The sequence below is a fragment of the Girardinichthys multiradiatus genome, chromosome 18, assembly GCF_021462225.1.
Source record: "Girardinichthys multiradiatus isolate DD_20200921_A chromosome 18, DD_fGirMul_XY1, whole genome shotgun sequence".
Lineage (NCBI taxonomy): Eukaryota > Metazoa > Chordata > Actinopteri > Cyprinodontiformes > Goodeidae > Girardinichthys > Girardinichthys multiradiatus.
The window spans coordinates 34,781,297-34,798,508 of record NC_061810.1 but is presented as its reverse complement, the minus strand read 5'-3'; the positions used below and the strand labels follow the sequence as shown (position 1 = coordinate 34,798,508).

At 39.8% G+C, this 17,212-nt stretch overlaps 1 protein-coding gene across 11 annotated transcripts in view; it reads left to right on the top strand.

The window, feature by feature from the left end:
* Positions 1-14,229, top strand: part of synrg (synergin, gamma) — a 53,064-nt gene extending 38,835 nt beyond the window's left edge. For 7 of the 11 annotated variants that reach the window (XM_047390699.1, XM_047390701.1, XM_047390700.1 and 4 more), the window contains 6 exons: positions 102-155; positions 1,830-1,926; positions 3,789-3,937; positions 4,758-4,868; positions 4,989-5,027; positions 13,273-14,229. In XM_047390699.1, the coding sequence (XP_047246655.1) occupies positions 102-155; positions 1,830-1,926; positions 3,789-3,937; positions 4,758-4,868; positions 4,989-5,027; positions 13,273-13,404 (582 nt within the window). In that variant the 3' untranslated portion in view covers positions 13,405-14,229. Of the gene's footprint in view, positions 1-101; positions 156-1,829; positions 1,927-3,788; positions 3,938-4,757; positions 4,869-4,988; positions 5,028-7,633; positions 7,768-13,272 lie in introns of all 11 variants that reach the window. The other 4 variants (XM_047390698.1, XM_047390705.1, XR_007042239.1 and 1 more) reach the window with 3 other exon arrangements.
* Positions 14,230-17,212: the final 2,983 nt, after the last annotated feature.

Below are 17,212 nucleotides of genomic sequence, written 5' to 3'. Positions count from 1 at the left end.
AGCCCTAATAGTCCAGGGTGTTAAAAGCTGCAAAGGAACTGCGCTCCTTTTTGTTTTGGCTTTGTGTTTATGTGGGATAATTCTGTTCTGGGTTGTTGCAGGAAAGCGAGCGGTACGCGTATGAGTGGCAGAGGTGTCTGGAAAGTGCTCTGGAGGTTTGTGTCCAAATTTGTCCAGCATTTTGTTCGTGTCCAAAATTAATTAAAAGATCCTTTAAAATTGTATATATTTTATTTTACATGACCAAAATGCGCACTCACAGCATGAAATATAGGGGTTGGACAATGAAACTGAAACACCTGTCGTTTTAGTGTGGGAGGTTTCATGGCTAAATTGGACCAGCCTGGTAGCCAGTCTTCATTGATTGCACATTGCACCAGTAAGAGCAGAGTGTGAAGGTTCAATTAGCAGGGTAAGAGCACAGTTTTGCTTAAAATATTGAAATGCACACAACATTATGGGTGACATACCAGAGTTCAAAAGAGGACAAATTGTTGGTGCACGTCTTGCTGCCGCATCTGTGACCAAGACAGCAAGTCATTGTGATGTATCAAGAGCCACAGTATCCAGGGTAATGTCAGCATACCACCAAGAAGGACGAACCACATCTAACAAGATTAACCGTGGACGCAAGAGGAAGCTGTCTGAAAGGGATGTTCGGGTGCTAACCCGGATTGTATCCAAAAAACATAAAACCACGGCTGCCCAAATCAGGGCAGAATTAAATGTGCACCTCAACTCTCCTGTTTCCACCAGAACTGTCCGTCAGGAGCTCCACGGGGTCAATATACACGGCCGGGCTGCTATAGCCAAACCTTTGGTCACTCATGCCAATGCAAAACGTTGGTTTTAATGGTGCAAGGAGCGCAAATCTTGGGCTGTGGACAATGTGAAACATGTATTGTTCTCTGATGAGTCCACCTTTACTGTTTTCCCCACATCCGGGAGAGTTACGGTGTGGAGGAGCCCCAAAGAAGCGTACCACCCAGACTGTTGCATGGCCAGAGTGAAGCATGGGGGTGGTTCAGTGATGGTTTGGGCTGCCATATCATGGAAATCCCTTGGCCCAATACTTTTGCTAGATGGGCGCGTCACTGCCAAGGACTACCGAACCATTCTTGAGGACCATGTGCATCCAATGGTTCAAACATTGTATCCTGAAGGTGGTGCCGTGTATCAGGATGACAATGCACCAATACACACAGCAGGACTGGTGAAAGATTGGTTTGATGAACATGAAAGTGAAGTTGAACATCTCCCATGGCCTGCACAGTCACCAGATCTAAATATTATTGAGCCACTTTGGGGTGTTTTGGAGGAGCGAGTCAGGAAACGTTTTCCTCCACCAGTATCACGTAGTGACCTGTCCACTATCCTGTAAGAAGAATGGCTTAAAATCCCTCTGACCACTGTGCAGGTCTTGTATATGTCATTCCCAAGACGAATTGACGCTGTATTGGCCACAAAAGGAGGCCCTACACCATATTAATAAATTATTGTGGTCTAAAACCAGGTGTTTCAGTTTTATTGTCCAACCCCTGTTTATGTGTTAACATATCTGAAGAATCCAAAAAGTCCAAAAAATACTCCAGCAAAACAAAAGTCAATTTGCAGAGTTTTACTAGCAGAATAGCTAAATAAAATACAGTAAGTCTTAGCTGAAAAGTATGCATTGGTGTCTTTGCATTAACTTTCAGTTGCTTATGTCAAAAACAGAAGCAGCAGAAGTTATTGTGTTAAAAACCTGGTCACATTATTCTCGCTAATGACTATGACCAACAAAAATAGCATGTGTGACACAACGCTGGCTTCTGTCGCTCCGTGTTTAGGTCATCACCAAGGCCAACAACACCCTGAACGGCATCAGCAGCTCGTCTGTCTGCACCGAGGTCATCCAGTCTGCTCAGGGCATGGAGTACCTGCTGGGTGAGGAACCACACACACCATTAAAACATCAGGGGCCTCAGTTTTAAATCATCATTAGATCGCTTTGAAGGACTTAGTTTAACAAGAAGAATAAAGGAGGGTTATAGGATGACAGCTGATGACCACATTCTTTAATTATTGGTTTTAAATTATTTATTCGGCCAGTATTGAGTTGTTTGATTTTACATGGTGGATTGAATATAACATCAACATGTTATACATATTTAAAAAATTAAAAAATTCGGCCACATTTTGAATGTATTATGGATTTTCTCTAATCAAAAAAGGGGTCAAATTTATACACACACAAACCTTCTGGCCCTAACTGCCTCTGTCACATGGAAGGAAATTTGTTAGGATGTTCGGGAACATTTAGACAAAGTGGATGTAATGAAGGCAGAGGAACTACTTCCAAGTTGTTTACCGTCCCATCAAATCAAAAGGCTGAACCTTAGACACAGTTGGGTGTATTAACAGGACAGTGGTTCTAAATACAAATCAAGTTGTTTTACTGTGGTTAAAGAAGGCTAACAGAACGCTTATGACCCGTCTCGGTGCTGGAAACAACTTCTGATATGAAGAGTGGTGAAATAGTCAGCCATAATTATGCTCGAAGCTTGTTGATAAGTAAGCAGTCAGTCAAGGTGCAGCTTGCTAAGGGACATTTAACAATAAAACGTTGTAGTGTATGTATATATTTTAGTCCGTATACAATCGTATTCACTAAATTAGAATATTTGATGAAAAACTGATCAGATTAAAAGTACGTTTTGAAAATAACCTTTAAGCAGGGATTAAACATATTTTTTAAAAGGCCACATTTCTGCATTAACAATGTTTTTTTTATTTGGTCTGTCATTTTTTTCTCATTAGCTGTCAGCGGAAAAGCAGAAATAAAGGCTTTAAAATATCAGTCTGTGTTTAATTCATTTCTGTGTTTCACTTAGTAATTGAGTTACTGAAAGAAATACACTTTTCAATAATATTGTAATTTAAATAATGATCCTTTATTTAATTTTGACTGGATGAGGTAAAGAAAATCCACAAGAAGTTTAAAGTTGTGCTTAAATTATTGTTTTAATTATTGAACCTCCATTTTCTATCACCATTCCACTGAGAATAAAGAACAATTTAAATTGACATTTAAAATCTAAACTGATATGATATTTATGTCCATACTAAGTGTATATTAATGGATCTGTTAGTGTTAGTGTGGTGAAATAGTCAGCCATAATTATGCTCGAAGCTTGTTGATAAATAAGCAGTCAGTCATCACTGGTTTATTGTATAAAAGCACATTTCTAAAATCACTTGTATATTGTATGCTTGCTCCTTTGAAAACCTCTGCTTTTAAGTTTGTTTTGTAATTCAAAGACAAAGATAAATGGTAAAAAATTCAGTATAAGGACATTTTTTTGGCTATTTATGTCACACAGTCATTTTCAGCAAATCCGTCAAGCTTGATTATCAAATAATTAACTTAATATTTTGTATAGGTGCATCCAAACACCACCTTCTTGAAGCACAAGTAAAAGATGCACTTTTGTGTTGATCGGTCCTGAGTTTGTCTCTTGTTTTGTTAGCTTGACGATCAGAGTGGACACAGAACACTGAGAATGAGCAGTTAAAACCAATAAAGTCCTAGCTGGAAACGCGAACTGTGAACATCTCTTCTGAACAATTCTGTTTGGGTCTGACACACATTGAAACGAGAAGGATGAGATCTTCTTGTTACAGATCTTAGCTCCCTCTATGAGTGTTTTTTTATTTGGCAGTGGTTTCAAGGAAAATCTTTTGACCCTTTTTTAAAATGAAGTTTGCAAGTATGCTTTTCTAATATGTTTGTGTATTTTGTAAATCAGGTGTTGTGGAAGTGTACCGGGTCACCAGGCGAGTGGAGCTGGGCATCAAGGCGACGGCGGTGTGCTCTGAGAAGCTGCAGCAGCAGCTGAAGGACATCAGCCGAGTGTGGAACAACCTCATTGGCTTCATGTCGCTGGCCAAACTCGTAGTAAGTCGCTCAAAAACATCCGGATCAGAGGAACAGGGACAAGTGACTAATATAAAATATCCCAGTTCATTCTTCGTCAGCCCTTTATTTTCACCAGTGCATATTCTAACTGTTGGAGGTCAAGTCTCAAATACTTCACTGATGAAGTGTTGGGCGTTGCTGGCTCGTTGAAATAAAATCAATGATTCATTGATTTTTCTTTCTTTTTTGATGCAATGCTGCCAGATGTTCCTGATAGATTGACTTCCACATCAACAGACATGACGAGCAGCATGGATTCATTCATTCATCAAGCTTTTCGTTGCTGTTTTTAAAAGAAAAACAGAGAGGCTTCATTTTTATCAGAAGACATATTTTTTTTAGACAAACCAGGGAGATTTAAAAAGGATTAAAAAAAACCTGTAAAGGTGTGAAATGCTAAATAATTTCCAAATCTGAAAAAGATAAGTGTTTCAAAAAGTTTCTATATATTTTGTCTGAAACATCCATCCATCGTCTTCCCTCTGGTCCTGTTCTTTTTTGCTGTTTCCAGGAGACTATAGAAATATCTGCAGAAATTCATTGTGGATTTTTTTTTATTCACACTTTCAAATGACCTTAAAAGGACTAAATACTGTGGAACGGGAGGCAGGAAAAGTTTATGATTTTGACAAACTGTTTAGGAGCCATGAAAGGTTTCTACAAAATAAAACGGAGGCATGAAGATGTTTCATGTAATCAGACCTGTTCTGAACCTGGCTGTATAAAACAGATAGGATTGCATGTTGCCCTGCAGGAGGAGATAAAACCATATTTGTGTTTTGTGTGTCTGTGTGTGTAGCCAGATGAAAGCTCCCTGGATTTCTCCTCCTGTATTCTGAGGCCCAGCATCAAGAACGCCAAGGAAATGGCTTGCGGAGTTTGCCTGCTGAACGTTGACGCACGCAGCAAGGTTGGTGCTCACACACACACAAAGAATCACCTGTGGTTGAAACATTTTTACCTAAATGTTGCCCTTCTCCTCGGCAGCGTGTAACTACTGATGTTTGTGTGACTTTGACACATTTTACAGAACAAAGAAGGAAGCGCTTTTGGACGTCTGTTAAAACGAGTATGAACCAGTCAACCTGTCATCCAGATCTCATTTCTCCTTTTTTCTCCTCTTGGGACGTCGGGGGGCCTGTTCTCTTCTAACAGTCGGGGCCATGCAGGGGGCCAAAGTGACAGGATCCATCTCTCCACAGCTCCTTTATTACAATTCCAGCATCTTTTCTGACACAGAGCAACCTTATTTACATACAGTCAGTTGTGCTGTTCTATTGAAAAGCACCAGAAAGGACTTATTCAGATTTCTCTTTTTGAGGCTTCCAGAATAAAATCACATTCACCGCAGCCTCGATGCCCGTCAAGCTTTTCCTTCTCACATACATTCATTACAGTATTACACAGGATGTGTCATTACATTATACTGCCACACACGCCACCTGAGGGATCAGGTATTAGCTCAGCTACTGTTGAAATCCTTCAACAGCTGTTCTTCCAAGGTTTGATTATTGCTTTTTTGTTTAACAGCAGTCCTCTCTTCCATCCATTTTGCTTGGAAATTGTAAACAAACATTTATTACCTAAAAGGCTGGCTGATATAAACAGATGGGCTTGCTTTTCTCTGCCTGCGCTGTTGGAGCTTGACTGCATGTGAACTCTTTTCTTGATGTATTTTTTGGCTTTTCCAGACTCTTGTTTTAATGGGGTAGCGTTAAATTCAGTTTAGGGTTCATTTAGTTTAGTTAAATAACAGAAAAATAAAAGTCCTTATGGGGATTTTGGCAAATAGAGAGAAAAAAGGAGAGAAACACTTGATTGTAGGCCAAATACAAGTACGGTACTGTTTCATATAAGCTGATCAGTTATATTTTTGTAAATATACCTAAACGTACTTTTTTTTAATGTCTTTTTTTAAATTGAAAATATGTTTGAAGAGTCAGACGTCTTGGTGGTTTTGTGCAATATTTATCCAGCCTTTATAAATGCCTTCCAAAACTATTTATTTGTACTTTTGCTGCTTTTTAAATAAGCTTTTTAAATTCCAGTTCCCTGTGTTTTTTTGTTTAGCCACTCAACTCTGAATTATGGTGCCAAGCAAAAGTTTAACTTTTTAAAAATATTTTGTCACTTTAGAGCCTCAAACCTAATGAATTTTTTGGCACTTTAATGTGATAAAGCAACACATAATTCTGTTGGGAAATGAAAATGGTGGATGTTTAAAAACAAAAATCAGAAAGGTGTTGCATTAAAATTTGTTAAGCCTTTTTTTTAGTTTCTGTGAAAAAATAAATAAATCTAAGCCCAGCTTTTGAATAAAAATAAAAATCCAAACTTTTAAAGCAGGGTTAGGTTATTAAGCAATATTCATAGCTTTGCACACATTACAGAGCGCTGTTCAATCAGTCATCTGGAGATGGACAGAGTATGGCACAGCTGCAAAACTACTGAGACATGGAGGTCCACCTAAACTGACCAACAGGACAGGGAGAGCGTTAATCATGGCAGGGAGGCCCAGGGTAACTCTGCAGGAGGTGCAGATTTGTCTGTGCTTCTCTAACCTCTACAGTATGCTGTTGTTACAAGTAAATTGACTGGACCTAAAATTGAAGCAGAAAAAAAAGCGATTATGAATTAAAGAAAAACCTTGATAGACCTGCAGAAACAGGAAAACTAATGATGTGGCCCGTAATAGATTGCAAGCCTGTTTTCAATGGAAATATGACAAAGTGGAGGTGGTTTGAATCCTTTTAACTGTACTATTTACAAAGTATATAGTTGATTTTAGCTCACAAAACTACCTGAAGTATAGATTCATCTAATTGAGAGAGGCTGAAACCATTGAGACTTAAATCATCATAAAATTGATTTTGTTCCCTTGTTATTTTATCGAGGTGTAAACCTGTCAGTGTAGTTGCTCAGAATATGTAAAACCTAACTCTTGTAACTTTAAACCATTTAGACGTTAGGTGACTCTTACAGATTTGCAGAAATTGAAATGAAAGAGGTCTGCCCTGCCTGGATGCTGCTGCTCATATCTAGATGGACAGACGCGCTGTTGTCTCTGAGCTTCTGTACCAAAGCATGTCTAAAAACTATCAAAAGGTAACAACACACTCTGGGGTAAGTGGAGAGCTGTCACTTTGGCACCTCAGGGTACGTTTTTGCACTCTGGGATTGGTTCCTTCAAGGTAACTGGGTTCGTTTCAATTTTTCCTCCTCACCTCCACCTCGAGGTAGCTGCTCACCTCCCTCCTATCAGCTAACATCCATTCCTGTTTCTAATAACTGTTCTCTGACTGGGGTGCTCTGTGCAGCATGGCTGTGTCCCCCTTTGTGATTTTTATCAGTGTGGGCCATTAATGGTGTTCTCAGAGCCTGCGGTTTAAAGGGCAGCACGCTGGCGCTGATTGTCTCTCGTTGTCCCTCTGCTGCTCTGCCAGAGCCAGATGGATGGTCCAGGCGAGATACGGCTGACTGCGAGGCATCTTGGCTGCAAGCAGATGTGGCTTAAACATTAGTCAGGAGTGAGGCGGATAATAGACCTGCGTACACACAAACACACTGTCGCTCACCCCGCTCTCCTCCATGCTCAGACTCAAGCTGACATTTATACCAATTTGTTTTGCCTGTGTGCCACTAGCTTGAGATTAATAATGCTTCTTTTAATTACAGTTTTGGCAGAGCCACATTGGTAAGAAGGTATGAGAGTCGCGCAGAGGCCAGAATCCCCTTTGTGTGTCATGAAGTGAAAGAACAGCTTCGGTGACAGCAGAAGGCACTGATTGGTCCTTTGTCCTCTAGTGAAGGCCAGTGGTTCCTGCTTAATTTGATCATCCTGCTACTAAAAATAAGTGGATTTAATCCTGTGTTTGTTCATCCTTCAGCAAACCAGACTTCTGTTTTTTTTTTTTTTGTTTCTTAAGGGGTACCAATAAATGCGCAGGACACTATATGTACCTTGCACCTTCATTTCTTCATCTTCAGATCCAAACAGTGGAACTGTGACAACCAGCATCTCCACTCGATTTATCTACCATGAAATGATGCCTGTAACTATTATAAAACTTTAGGAAAAAACATTTCCTAGAAAAGGTTAAAGAAAACAAGTTTTGCATTATATATTAGCCGAAATGGGCAGTTATCTGGCCTGAATTTCCAATTTAAATTAGCAGATGCAAAGGTCAATGAAATAATTATACTACTCCAGTCTGAATACTGTAGTACCATTTTTGTTAGATCAGTGTGGTTGTACCAAATAAAAAAAAAATAAAAAACATCTATCCAGGTAAAACATTTATAATCAGCTTCTGCTGACGTCTCTGCAGAGGAAGCCTTCAGAGAAGGTGGCGGATTTATTACAGAACATCTCTGTGATGACCACTCTATTTTTTTCATCCTAACATGCTCTCCTCCTTCCAAGTCTTGCAGCTCTGACAGTGCTGAGCGTGGCTTAGCAGGAACAAGTAGGCCAGGGCACAAAAGAGTTCTGAAAGGAAATCACTCTGCTTGTGAAATGTGAGCGTGATGAGAAAAAGTGAAGAGTGGAAAATGTGTTATTCAGTCTGCATTAGAGAGGCAGCGGAGCATCTGAGCTGCAGACTGCATTCAGAAAGGTGGAGACATATTTGACTTGATGGTGCGTTTTAGCGCTGGGATGATTTTGTTTCTTAAATGCAGTCGTTGCTTTCTTTTGGCGTCTCCCTCTGCTTCTATGATTCACTACACATGAGTCATTCCTCGCTCCGGCTTCACCTCAATTATTTCACTGGGGAGGCAAACTCCTCAACTGCACATCACACACATTAGCATCTACTGATTGCACACACACAGCTACAGCTGCGGCCAGTGAAAATGCAGTCATGTGGGGGTCGTTTTGCTACATTTAGACCATATCAGATCACACTGTGAGGCAAAGGGTTTTGACTGTGGGGCTTTCACTGTTTTGTGTCAAAATAAGTAAATGAAGTCGAGTCATTTTTGCCTGTATCCATCTCAGGCTTTGTTGCTACGTCAAAGAATGGAGCAAGACCAAATTTAGCTTCTTAGATCATTTAAACTATCTAGAATATAATTGAAAAGATGTGGAGTGAAATATTTTAGGAGATTATTTCTATTCGATGTTTCCTTACAGCTCATAAAAACCCAAAATTCATGGATTTTTTTCCCATCTGGGATTTATCTTGTTGTAGCATTTTGGTCATACCTAAATGTTTCCAATTATCAAATAATTTTTATATCAGACAACCTGAGTAAATACAAAATGCAGTTGTCCAAAGATAATTTTATTTGTTAAATGAAAAGAGCTATCCAAACCAATCTTGCCACGTTTAAAAAAAAGAATAATAAAGTAATCACCCCTCTTGAATCACAAATTTAATGTGATGAAACACATTTGTTTGGAAAGCTGAGTTCAGTTTCACAACTAGGTCTGGTTTCTGACAGACCAACCTGTTTGACACCATGAAGTAGGCTAAACAAATCTCAAAAAGCAACAAGTCATGTCCTGATCTACAGAAATTCAAGAACAGATGAGACAAAGCCCTTAACATGTATCAGTCTTGAATGGGTTAAAATGCTATTTCTAAGACTTTGGGGATCCAGCCAACCACAGCGAGAGCCATTATATACAAATGGAGGAAATATGGAACAGTGGAGAACTTTCCTACCAAAAAAACTCCAAGAGCACTTGGTTGGGGCTCCTTTTTCACGAATTACTGCAACGAAGCAGCGTGGCATGGAGGCAGCCAGCCTGTGGCTCTGCTGAGGTGAAATGAAAGCCCAGGTTGCTTTAATAGCGACATTCAGGTCATCTGTATTGTTGGGTCTGATGTCTCTCATCTTCCTCTTATCATTACTCCATAGATTCTCTGTGGGCTTCAGGTCAGGCCAGTTTGCTGACCAATCAAGTACAGCAACACCATGGTCACTGAACCAGCTGTTGGTGCCTTTGGCAGTGTGGGCCGGTACAAAGTCTTGTTGGAAAATAACCTTTATGGAGACGCTGATTTTATCAGCAGAATGAAGCATGGGGTCCTCTAAAATCTAGTGGCAGACTGCTGCACTAACTTCAGAAAACACAGTGGACCAACACCAACACCTGCAGTTGACATGGCACCCAAATCCTAACTGAAAACCTCACACTGGACTTAAAGCATTGTGGATTCTGTGCCTCTCTGCTCTTCTTCCACACTTTGGGACCTTGATTTCCATAAAAACTTTGCTTTTATCTAAAAAGAGGACTTTGTACCACTGAGCAGCAGGGAGTCTTTTTTCTCCTTCACTCAGGTTGTAGGCCATATCCTGGATACGTCTGTGTTGTAGCTCTTGAAACAACTCCAGCAGTTGACCACACTTTCACCTTCCACTGAACTTTCTTCTGAGCTTGGATATAGCGCTCTGTGAACTACCAGCTTTTTTAGCAATGGACTCTTTTGCCTTACTCTTCTTTTGGAGGTTTCAGTGACTCTGCTGGACAACCACCAAGTCGTGAAAGAGCTCAGAACATCAGCTATGGCCATAGCATTTCTTTATTAAAATCATTTTAATTGGTCTTACATCATCCTGATTTTCTGAGAAACTGATGTAATGACTCCATGTTGACTTTCTTTTTGAAGTGAATTACTAAAATAAACTTTTCAATTATGTTCTAATTTATAAAGATGTAATCAAAGTCAGAACTGCTGATGTGAGATTAGAAATTAACCAGGTTTTATTATTTTCATTCTCTTCTTTAGATGAAGTCAGAATTATTTAAAACACGTCTAAGAAAAGCTATGAGAAGATTTTGTTCCTAAAGTGCCCATTTCCAAAAATTGTTTCCAAAACGTTTTAATTGTCTTAGACATACAGCGTCAAAGCAAACGTTTTTCTTGCCTCAATAGAGATAAATCACCAATAATTAGTTTTCCCAGCCTTCTATAAAGACATCAGATGAGATTTTTCTCCTCTGTTCCTACATGTGATTCATAAGGAAATGGAACACCAAGTCTTTTCTGTTCCGGGTACCAGCTGAGACCAGGGTACAATGAATTCATTCAATTTACTGTATGAAGTCACCCTCAGAAATGGCAGCGTCTTGTAAATCTGTATTTCTTGCAGTGTGCAGTTATTCGCTGAAGTTGAGGGAATCAAGACTGTTGTGCCTCACAAGATTGTATAAACAAATTTGTAAATGTGTCGCAGCATGAGGAATCCTTTCTATTCTATTAAAACTGTTGCTGACAGTATTTAGATTTATTGAAAGTAAATAGATGGATTTAGATGCAGTCAGATGTTCACAGTAGGCTCAACAGATGTTTAACCCTCCAGGATTCCTTCATTTTTGCTCTAAATAATTTTTTTAATAATATTATTTCCATCCCATAAATGCAAACTGGGATTTTTTGGTTGTTACAGTCTGTGCATGTCATAAATTGGGATAAACATTGATTCTGATAAGTTTTTAATTTTTTGGTGAAATGTCAAAAAGTTTATAATTTTCCATCCCATATATGGACATTGGTAGATTTACAATACATAAAGAATATCTTCTCCTAGTGGAATAAAAAAGAAAGAAATTTCAATGGTAGTTTATTCAAAGCTCATGTTTTAGCACAAACATGCTAAAGGGACACTGGCTGCTTTATGTGGTTTAAAAGGCTTGAAAAAAGAGAAATCATTAAAAAGTTTAAATTCATTCCAATATAATCAACCTGGCCAGATGTTATTTGCATCTACACACCTGACATTATGCAGAAATAAAATTCAAAACAAAAAGATTTAAATAGTTTTTGTTTTAACTGTTTTTTTTATTATTCTTCTACTTTTCCATACATACACATTATCTCATCCAGCTCATTCCAGACAGCTTTACCTGCTGAGAAGATGCTTTCTGCCTTCAGACCTGTGAGTTCAGAGTGGTTTTCTTCTCCCCTCTGCAGGTTTAAAACACAACTGCTCTACAGGCAGCACGATAAGGCTAAAAATCACATAAATCAAGCTCTACTTAAAAGTATGGAGGCTAATTAATCACAGCATGTGGTTCTAAGAATCACTTAGAGTTGAAGCAGAGTTCTGGTTTCCAAGAGCTTCCTGCAGATGAACTAAAACCAGGACTGTAACAGTACACGTGAGTTATGATGCTCTTTTCTCTTATTTTAAATTTACTTTAGAGATTAATAACATTTCAAATTTACTGTGCTAATCGGTACCCTATAGGTGTATTTCAAAGTCTTATCACTTTTTCTCACTGCGTCATTCCAAATAGCTTTTAAGATAAAGCGGCAACATGTTCTTGTTTTGATAGATTTAACTTTCAAAGTTCTTTAATTAAAGAGACATTGTTAAATAATTGACCCTGCTATAAAATAAACGTTATTACCGTGATGTAGTTGCCCATGAAGTTCAAACGGAAAGCAAGTTGTTGCGCTGACATGATGCTGTGCGTTCCTGAACAACAGAGCAACGTACTCCCTGAGCTTCACATTTTGTCACCTCACACAAACTTGAATGTGTTTTATTTAGATTTCTTTGGGACTCAATTTAGGAGAGAAGGGTAAAATAACGTTCATTTTATTTTCAAATAAAAATAATCTGAAAAGTGTGATGTTAATTTGTGTTTAGCCTCCTGAGTCAATATTTGGCAGACGAACTACAACCTAAAATCATTTGGACTATGTCTCTATTAGCTTTTTATATTTACAGACTGACATTTTTCCCCTTTTTCTTTATAACATAGCTCAACCTCAAGACAATATTAGTCTTACCACAGATTCTGATTTAGATTTAGGTCTGGACTTTGACTGGGCCATTCCAACGCATCATTGAGCTTTGATTTAAAGCATTCCTTTTATTAATGAAAATGTTAAAAGTTGTGTTATGTTCAGTCACATAAGCTCTTAATAAAATAGATTCAAGTTTGTATTTATAATGTGATGAAACTGAAAACGTTCAAGGGGTTTGAAAACATCCCTTGAAACAAATCACTGTAATTCTACCACAGGCGCCGGTTAAAATAAAATGGGGTCGGAAGGTTAATCGATCGACTGCTGTCCTACACCAAGGCTCATTCCCCTTTCCTCCTTTTTTAAACAGGATGTTGGTCAGAATTAACCCCAAATGTAGTTACTTTCTTGGGTTCTGGTTGTTTTTCACATCATACTTATGACAAACTGCCATGGAAGTATGCTTTCCACCTTCATGTGGACTAACTGTGAAATGAAATCCTCTTACCTTTAGCATTGTAGCGAGTGTAGATGTAAGACACAAGCCTCTTCCTCTTCTCATGGTTGTGGATCAGGGTCTCTGACAGTCTCACCCTTTCTGTCTAACAGGCTTTCAACTCTGAGACGGACAACTTCAAGCTGCTGTACGGAGGCCACCAGTACCACGCCAGCTGCGCCAATTTCTGGATCAACTGCGTGGAGCCGAAACCTCCGGGCCTCATCCTGCCTGACCTGCTCTGAGCTGCCATGGAAACAGAGCAGGAAATAACTAACTTCAAATAGGCAGAGCGGCCAGTCGTGTCAGAATGAGAGGAGGTCTTTTAGAGTCACTGGATTCTGCTGGATTCTTCTTCTTTATTTGTCTTTTTTGTTTGTTTCAGATTTTTATCTTTTCCGGGTTCATTTACCATCTTTTGTTACCTTTTTCTCATCTATGAAAATCAGTTTGGTCAGTTGGGGGAGGTTGTAATTAAATCTGTGACAGATGCTGCTTTATTTCACCTGATTATCTCTGCCGATTATGGTAACATGAAAAAATAGTTACCTAAAGAGTCATTTTATAGATTAGATGTGCAATATGATTATAAACACTGGCACAATGGATGTGTGTAATCATCTAGAGCTTTTAATGTCCCCTTTTCCCCTGCTGCTGTTTGATTTTATGCATGACTCCTCATCATACGTCGAATCTTTTACTTGAGTTGCATTTGTGCAGCAGGCTCCTTTAATGCAGGTTTTTGAAAATCATTCAGACTCACTGCTGTACTACAAGGCATTCGTCTCTCTTTTTATGCGTTGTGTTGAATGTCTTTGTTGAAGTAAACCTTCAGCACCTTTTGGGTATTTAAATAGTGTTTTATAAATATTTAAAAGCATGGGAGAGAACCTAAGGGGTCTTGAAAGAAAAGTGTTCTTTTTTCTGTTGGTGTGGATATTTGAAAGTCATGAAGGATCTGATTGTGTGAAGTTAGTCTGCAACTGATTTTTTTTTGTCTATGTTATGATGTCATGTTGTAGCATTGTATTTATCTCTGAGTATAATGTGAATAAATGAGAGTGCTTACAGGTTTGGGTCAAAGTGAATTATTCTGGTCTGAGTTTGAAGAGTGGCTGAAGCATTTTTCAAGCTTTGGATATGAAGATGCACTAATGTACTTAAATAACTCGGCTTGGTACTAGGGGCAAAAACATCCCGATTATGTCTGCATTCAACATAGTAACAAAGTGATGTGGAGTAAAAATAAAAAAAGGTCATGGGAAAAATTCTTGAACTCATTTGACTTGAAGTAGTCTGTTTCTTTATGACTTTGAGTGTCTCATGTCATTGTTGTTGAGTTTTGGCCCTCTCGTACTTGTCATCTGGAACCGGGTCACAGAGCAGCAGTCTCATCAGAGACGACAAGACTTCCCCCGGACATCTGCATCTCTGGGGGAAGCCTGAAGCATTCCCAGGCCAGCCGAGAGACATAGTCCCTCCAGCGTGTCCTGGGCCGTCCGCTGGGCCTCCTCCTGGTGGGACGTGTCTGGAACACCTCCAGAGAGAGGTGTTCAGGGCACATCCGGTATAGATGCCCGAGCCACCTCAACTGACTCTCAATGTGGAGGAGCAGTGGCTCTACTCCAAGCTCTTCCCGGATTGCCGAGCTCCTCACCCTATCTCTAAGGGATTACCCGGCCACCCAGTGGAGGAAGCTCATTTCAGCTGCTTGTATCCGGAATCTCGTTCTTTCGGTCATGAGATTTTAGACGGTGCTGCCAACCTTGTGGGAACAACTTGGACCTGGCCACTTCCTGTTCCAACAGTGCACAAATCCAGGTCCATATAGACATGGATGAGCGAGTTTGTTGTGGAAGAAATTGACTGGCCTGCTGTGAATCCTGACCCAGCAGAACATCCATGAATTAGAGCAGAGTCTCTGATCCAAGCCTTCTCTTCCAACATCAGTGTCTGACCTCACATATGATTTACCATTGAAGGAATGAACACACCCAAGCCTTGAAGAAGGCCTTCCCCAGAAGACCTGAAGCTGTTATAGCTGTTCTAACAAACTTCTTGGCATTTTAGGTGTTTTTAAGAACCCTGAATATTATTTCAAAGTCTATTGTTTTCTTGGGTTGACACACAAGAAAAAAGTAGTTCAGAGTGAGAGAAACTGGGTATTTTTGGTCAGTGTTGCACTTTTTAGTGGAATGTTGGCAACCACAGCGATTCTCTGACAAAATGAAAGCAAACAGTTTTTCTAACTTTCAGAGAATGCTGAGAACCTTTTAGATAGAGCTAATAATGTAGGCTGATCCTAAAGTTCATCTCACAGCTTGGAACTCTTTTAAACAAGCAACTTCAGTTTTGAAATAAGTTTGATCTAAAAACATATATGCCCAAAATATTCTTTTGAAGTTGTTGAAAATCTGCTCATATTTTGCACTAAACCTAAACTAGCCACTGGGCACAATTGCAATAATTTTTTCATTTATCTCTTTGCAAGTTTTGTGGCGTGTGTGTTGTACATTTTTGTGTTACAAATGGTTTCCTTGACCAATTTAGCCAATTTTTCTGCTAAACAAAAAGCACAGTACAGCCCTGAAATAAGATGGTCATTTAATTAAATGGCTTTCAGGTGATGTTTTGTTTATTTTTTTCTGGCTGCTCTCTCTCTTTGCCAAACACACAAATGCTGCTGCGCCTTTTCCTTCTCAGTAATGCACTCTCCCTGAGGCCAGTAAGGCCTCATCATTTCCATCCCATTACCACAAAATGGAATAAATTCCCTTCCAACAAGCCTGGCGGGCCTTCACTGGCGGTTGAGCTCAGCCAATCAGATGAGATGTCTCAAGGCGTCATGAGACCTGTCTCATTATGGTCCTCGCACTCTTCAGGTGTGTCCTCAAACATTCGTTTTATCCAGTGCTGCCGTCTAATTTATTTCTCGCAGAAAATGAATTCCCCTCTCACAGTAAACACCGAGAGAGGATTAGAGAAAATTACAAAAGCAAAAATCAATTACCGAACAAGGCTGCATAATTCCAACCGAGCATGTACAGGGGTTGGACAATGAAACTGAAACACCTGGTTTTAGACCACAATAATTTATTAGTATGGTGTAGGGTCTACGTTTGCTGCCAATACAGCGTCAATTTGTCTTGGGAATGACATATACAAGTCCTGCACAGGGGTCAGAGGGATTTTAAGCCATTCTTCTTGCAGGATAGTGGCCAGGTCACTACGTGATACTGGTGGAGGAAAACGTTTCCTAACTCGCTCCTCCAAAACAACCCAAAGTGGCTCAATAATATTTAGATCTGGTGACTGTGCAGGCCATGGGAGATGTTCAACTTCACTTTCATGTTCATCAAACCAATCTTTCACCAGTCTTGCTGTGTGTATTGGTGCATTGTCATCCTGATACACGGCACCGCCTTCAGGATACAATGTTTGAACCATTGGATGCACATGGTCCTCAAGAATGGTTTGGTAGTCCTTGGCAGTGACGTGCCCATCTAGCACAAGTATTGGGTCAAGGGAATGCCATGATATGGCAGCCCAAACCATCACTGATCCACCCCCATGCTTCCCTCTGGGCATGCAACAGTCTGGGTGGTACACTTCTTTGGGGCTTCTCCACACCGTAACTCTCCCGGATGTGGGGACAACAGTAAAGGTGGACTCATCAGAGAACAATACATGTTTCACATTGTCCACAGCCCAAGATTTATGCTCCTTGCACCATTGAAACCAACGTTTGGCATTGGCATGAGTGACCAAAGGTTTGGCTATAGCAGCCCGGCCGTGTATATTGACCCTGATACATCACAAAGACTTGCTGTCTTGGTCACAGATGCGCCAGCAAGACGTGCACCAACAATTTGTCCTCTTTTGAACTCTGGTATGTCACCATTAATGTTGTGTGTATTTCAATATTTTGAGCAAAACTGTGCTCTTACCCTGCTAATTGAACTTTCACACTCTGCTCTTACTGGTGCAATGTGCAATCAATGAAGACTGGCTACCAGGCTGGTCCAATGAAACCTCCCACACTAAAATGACAGG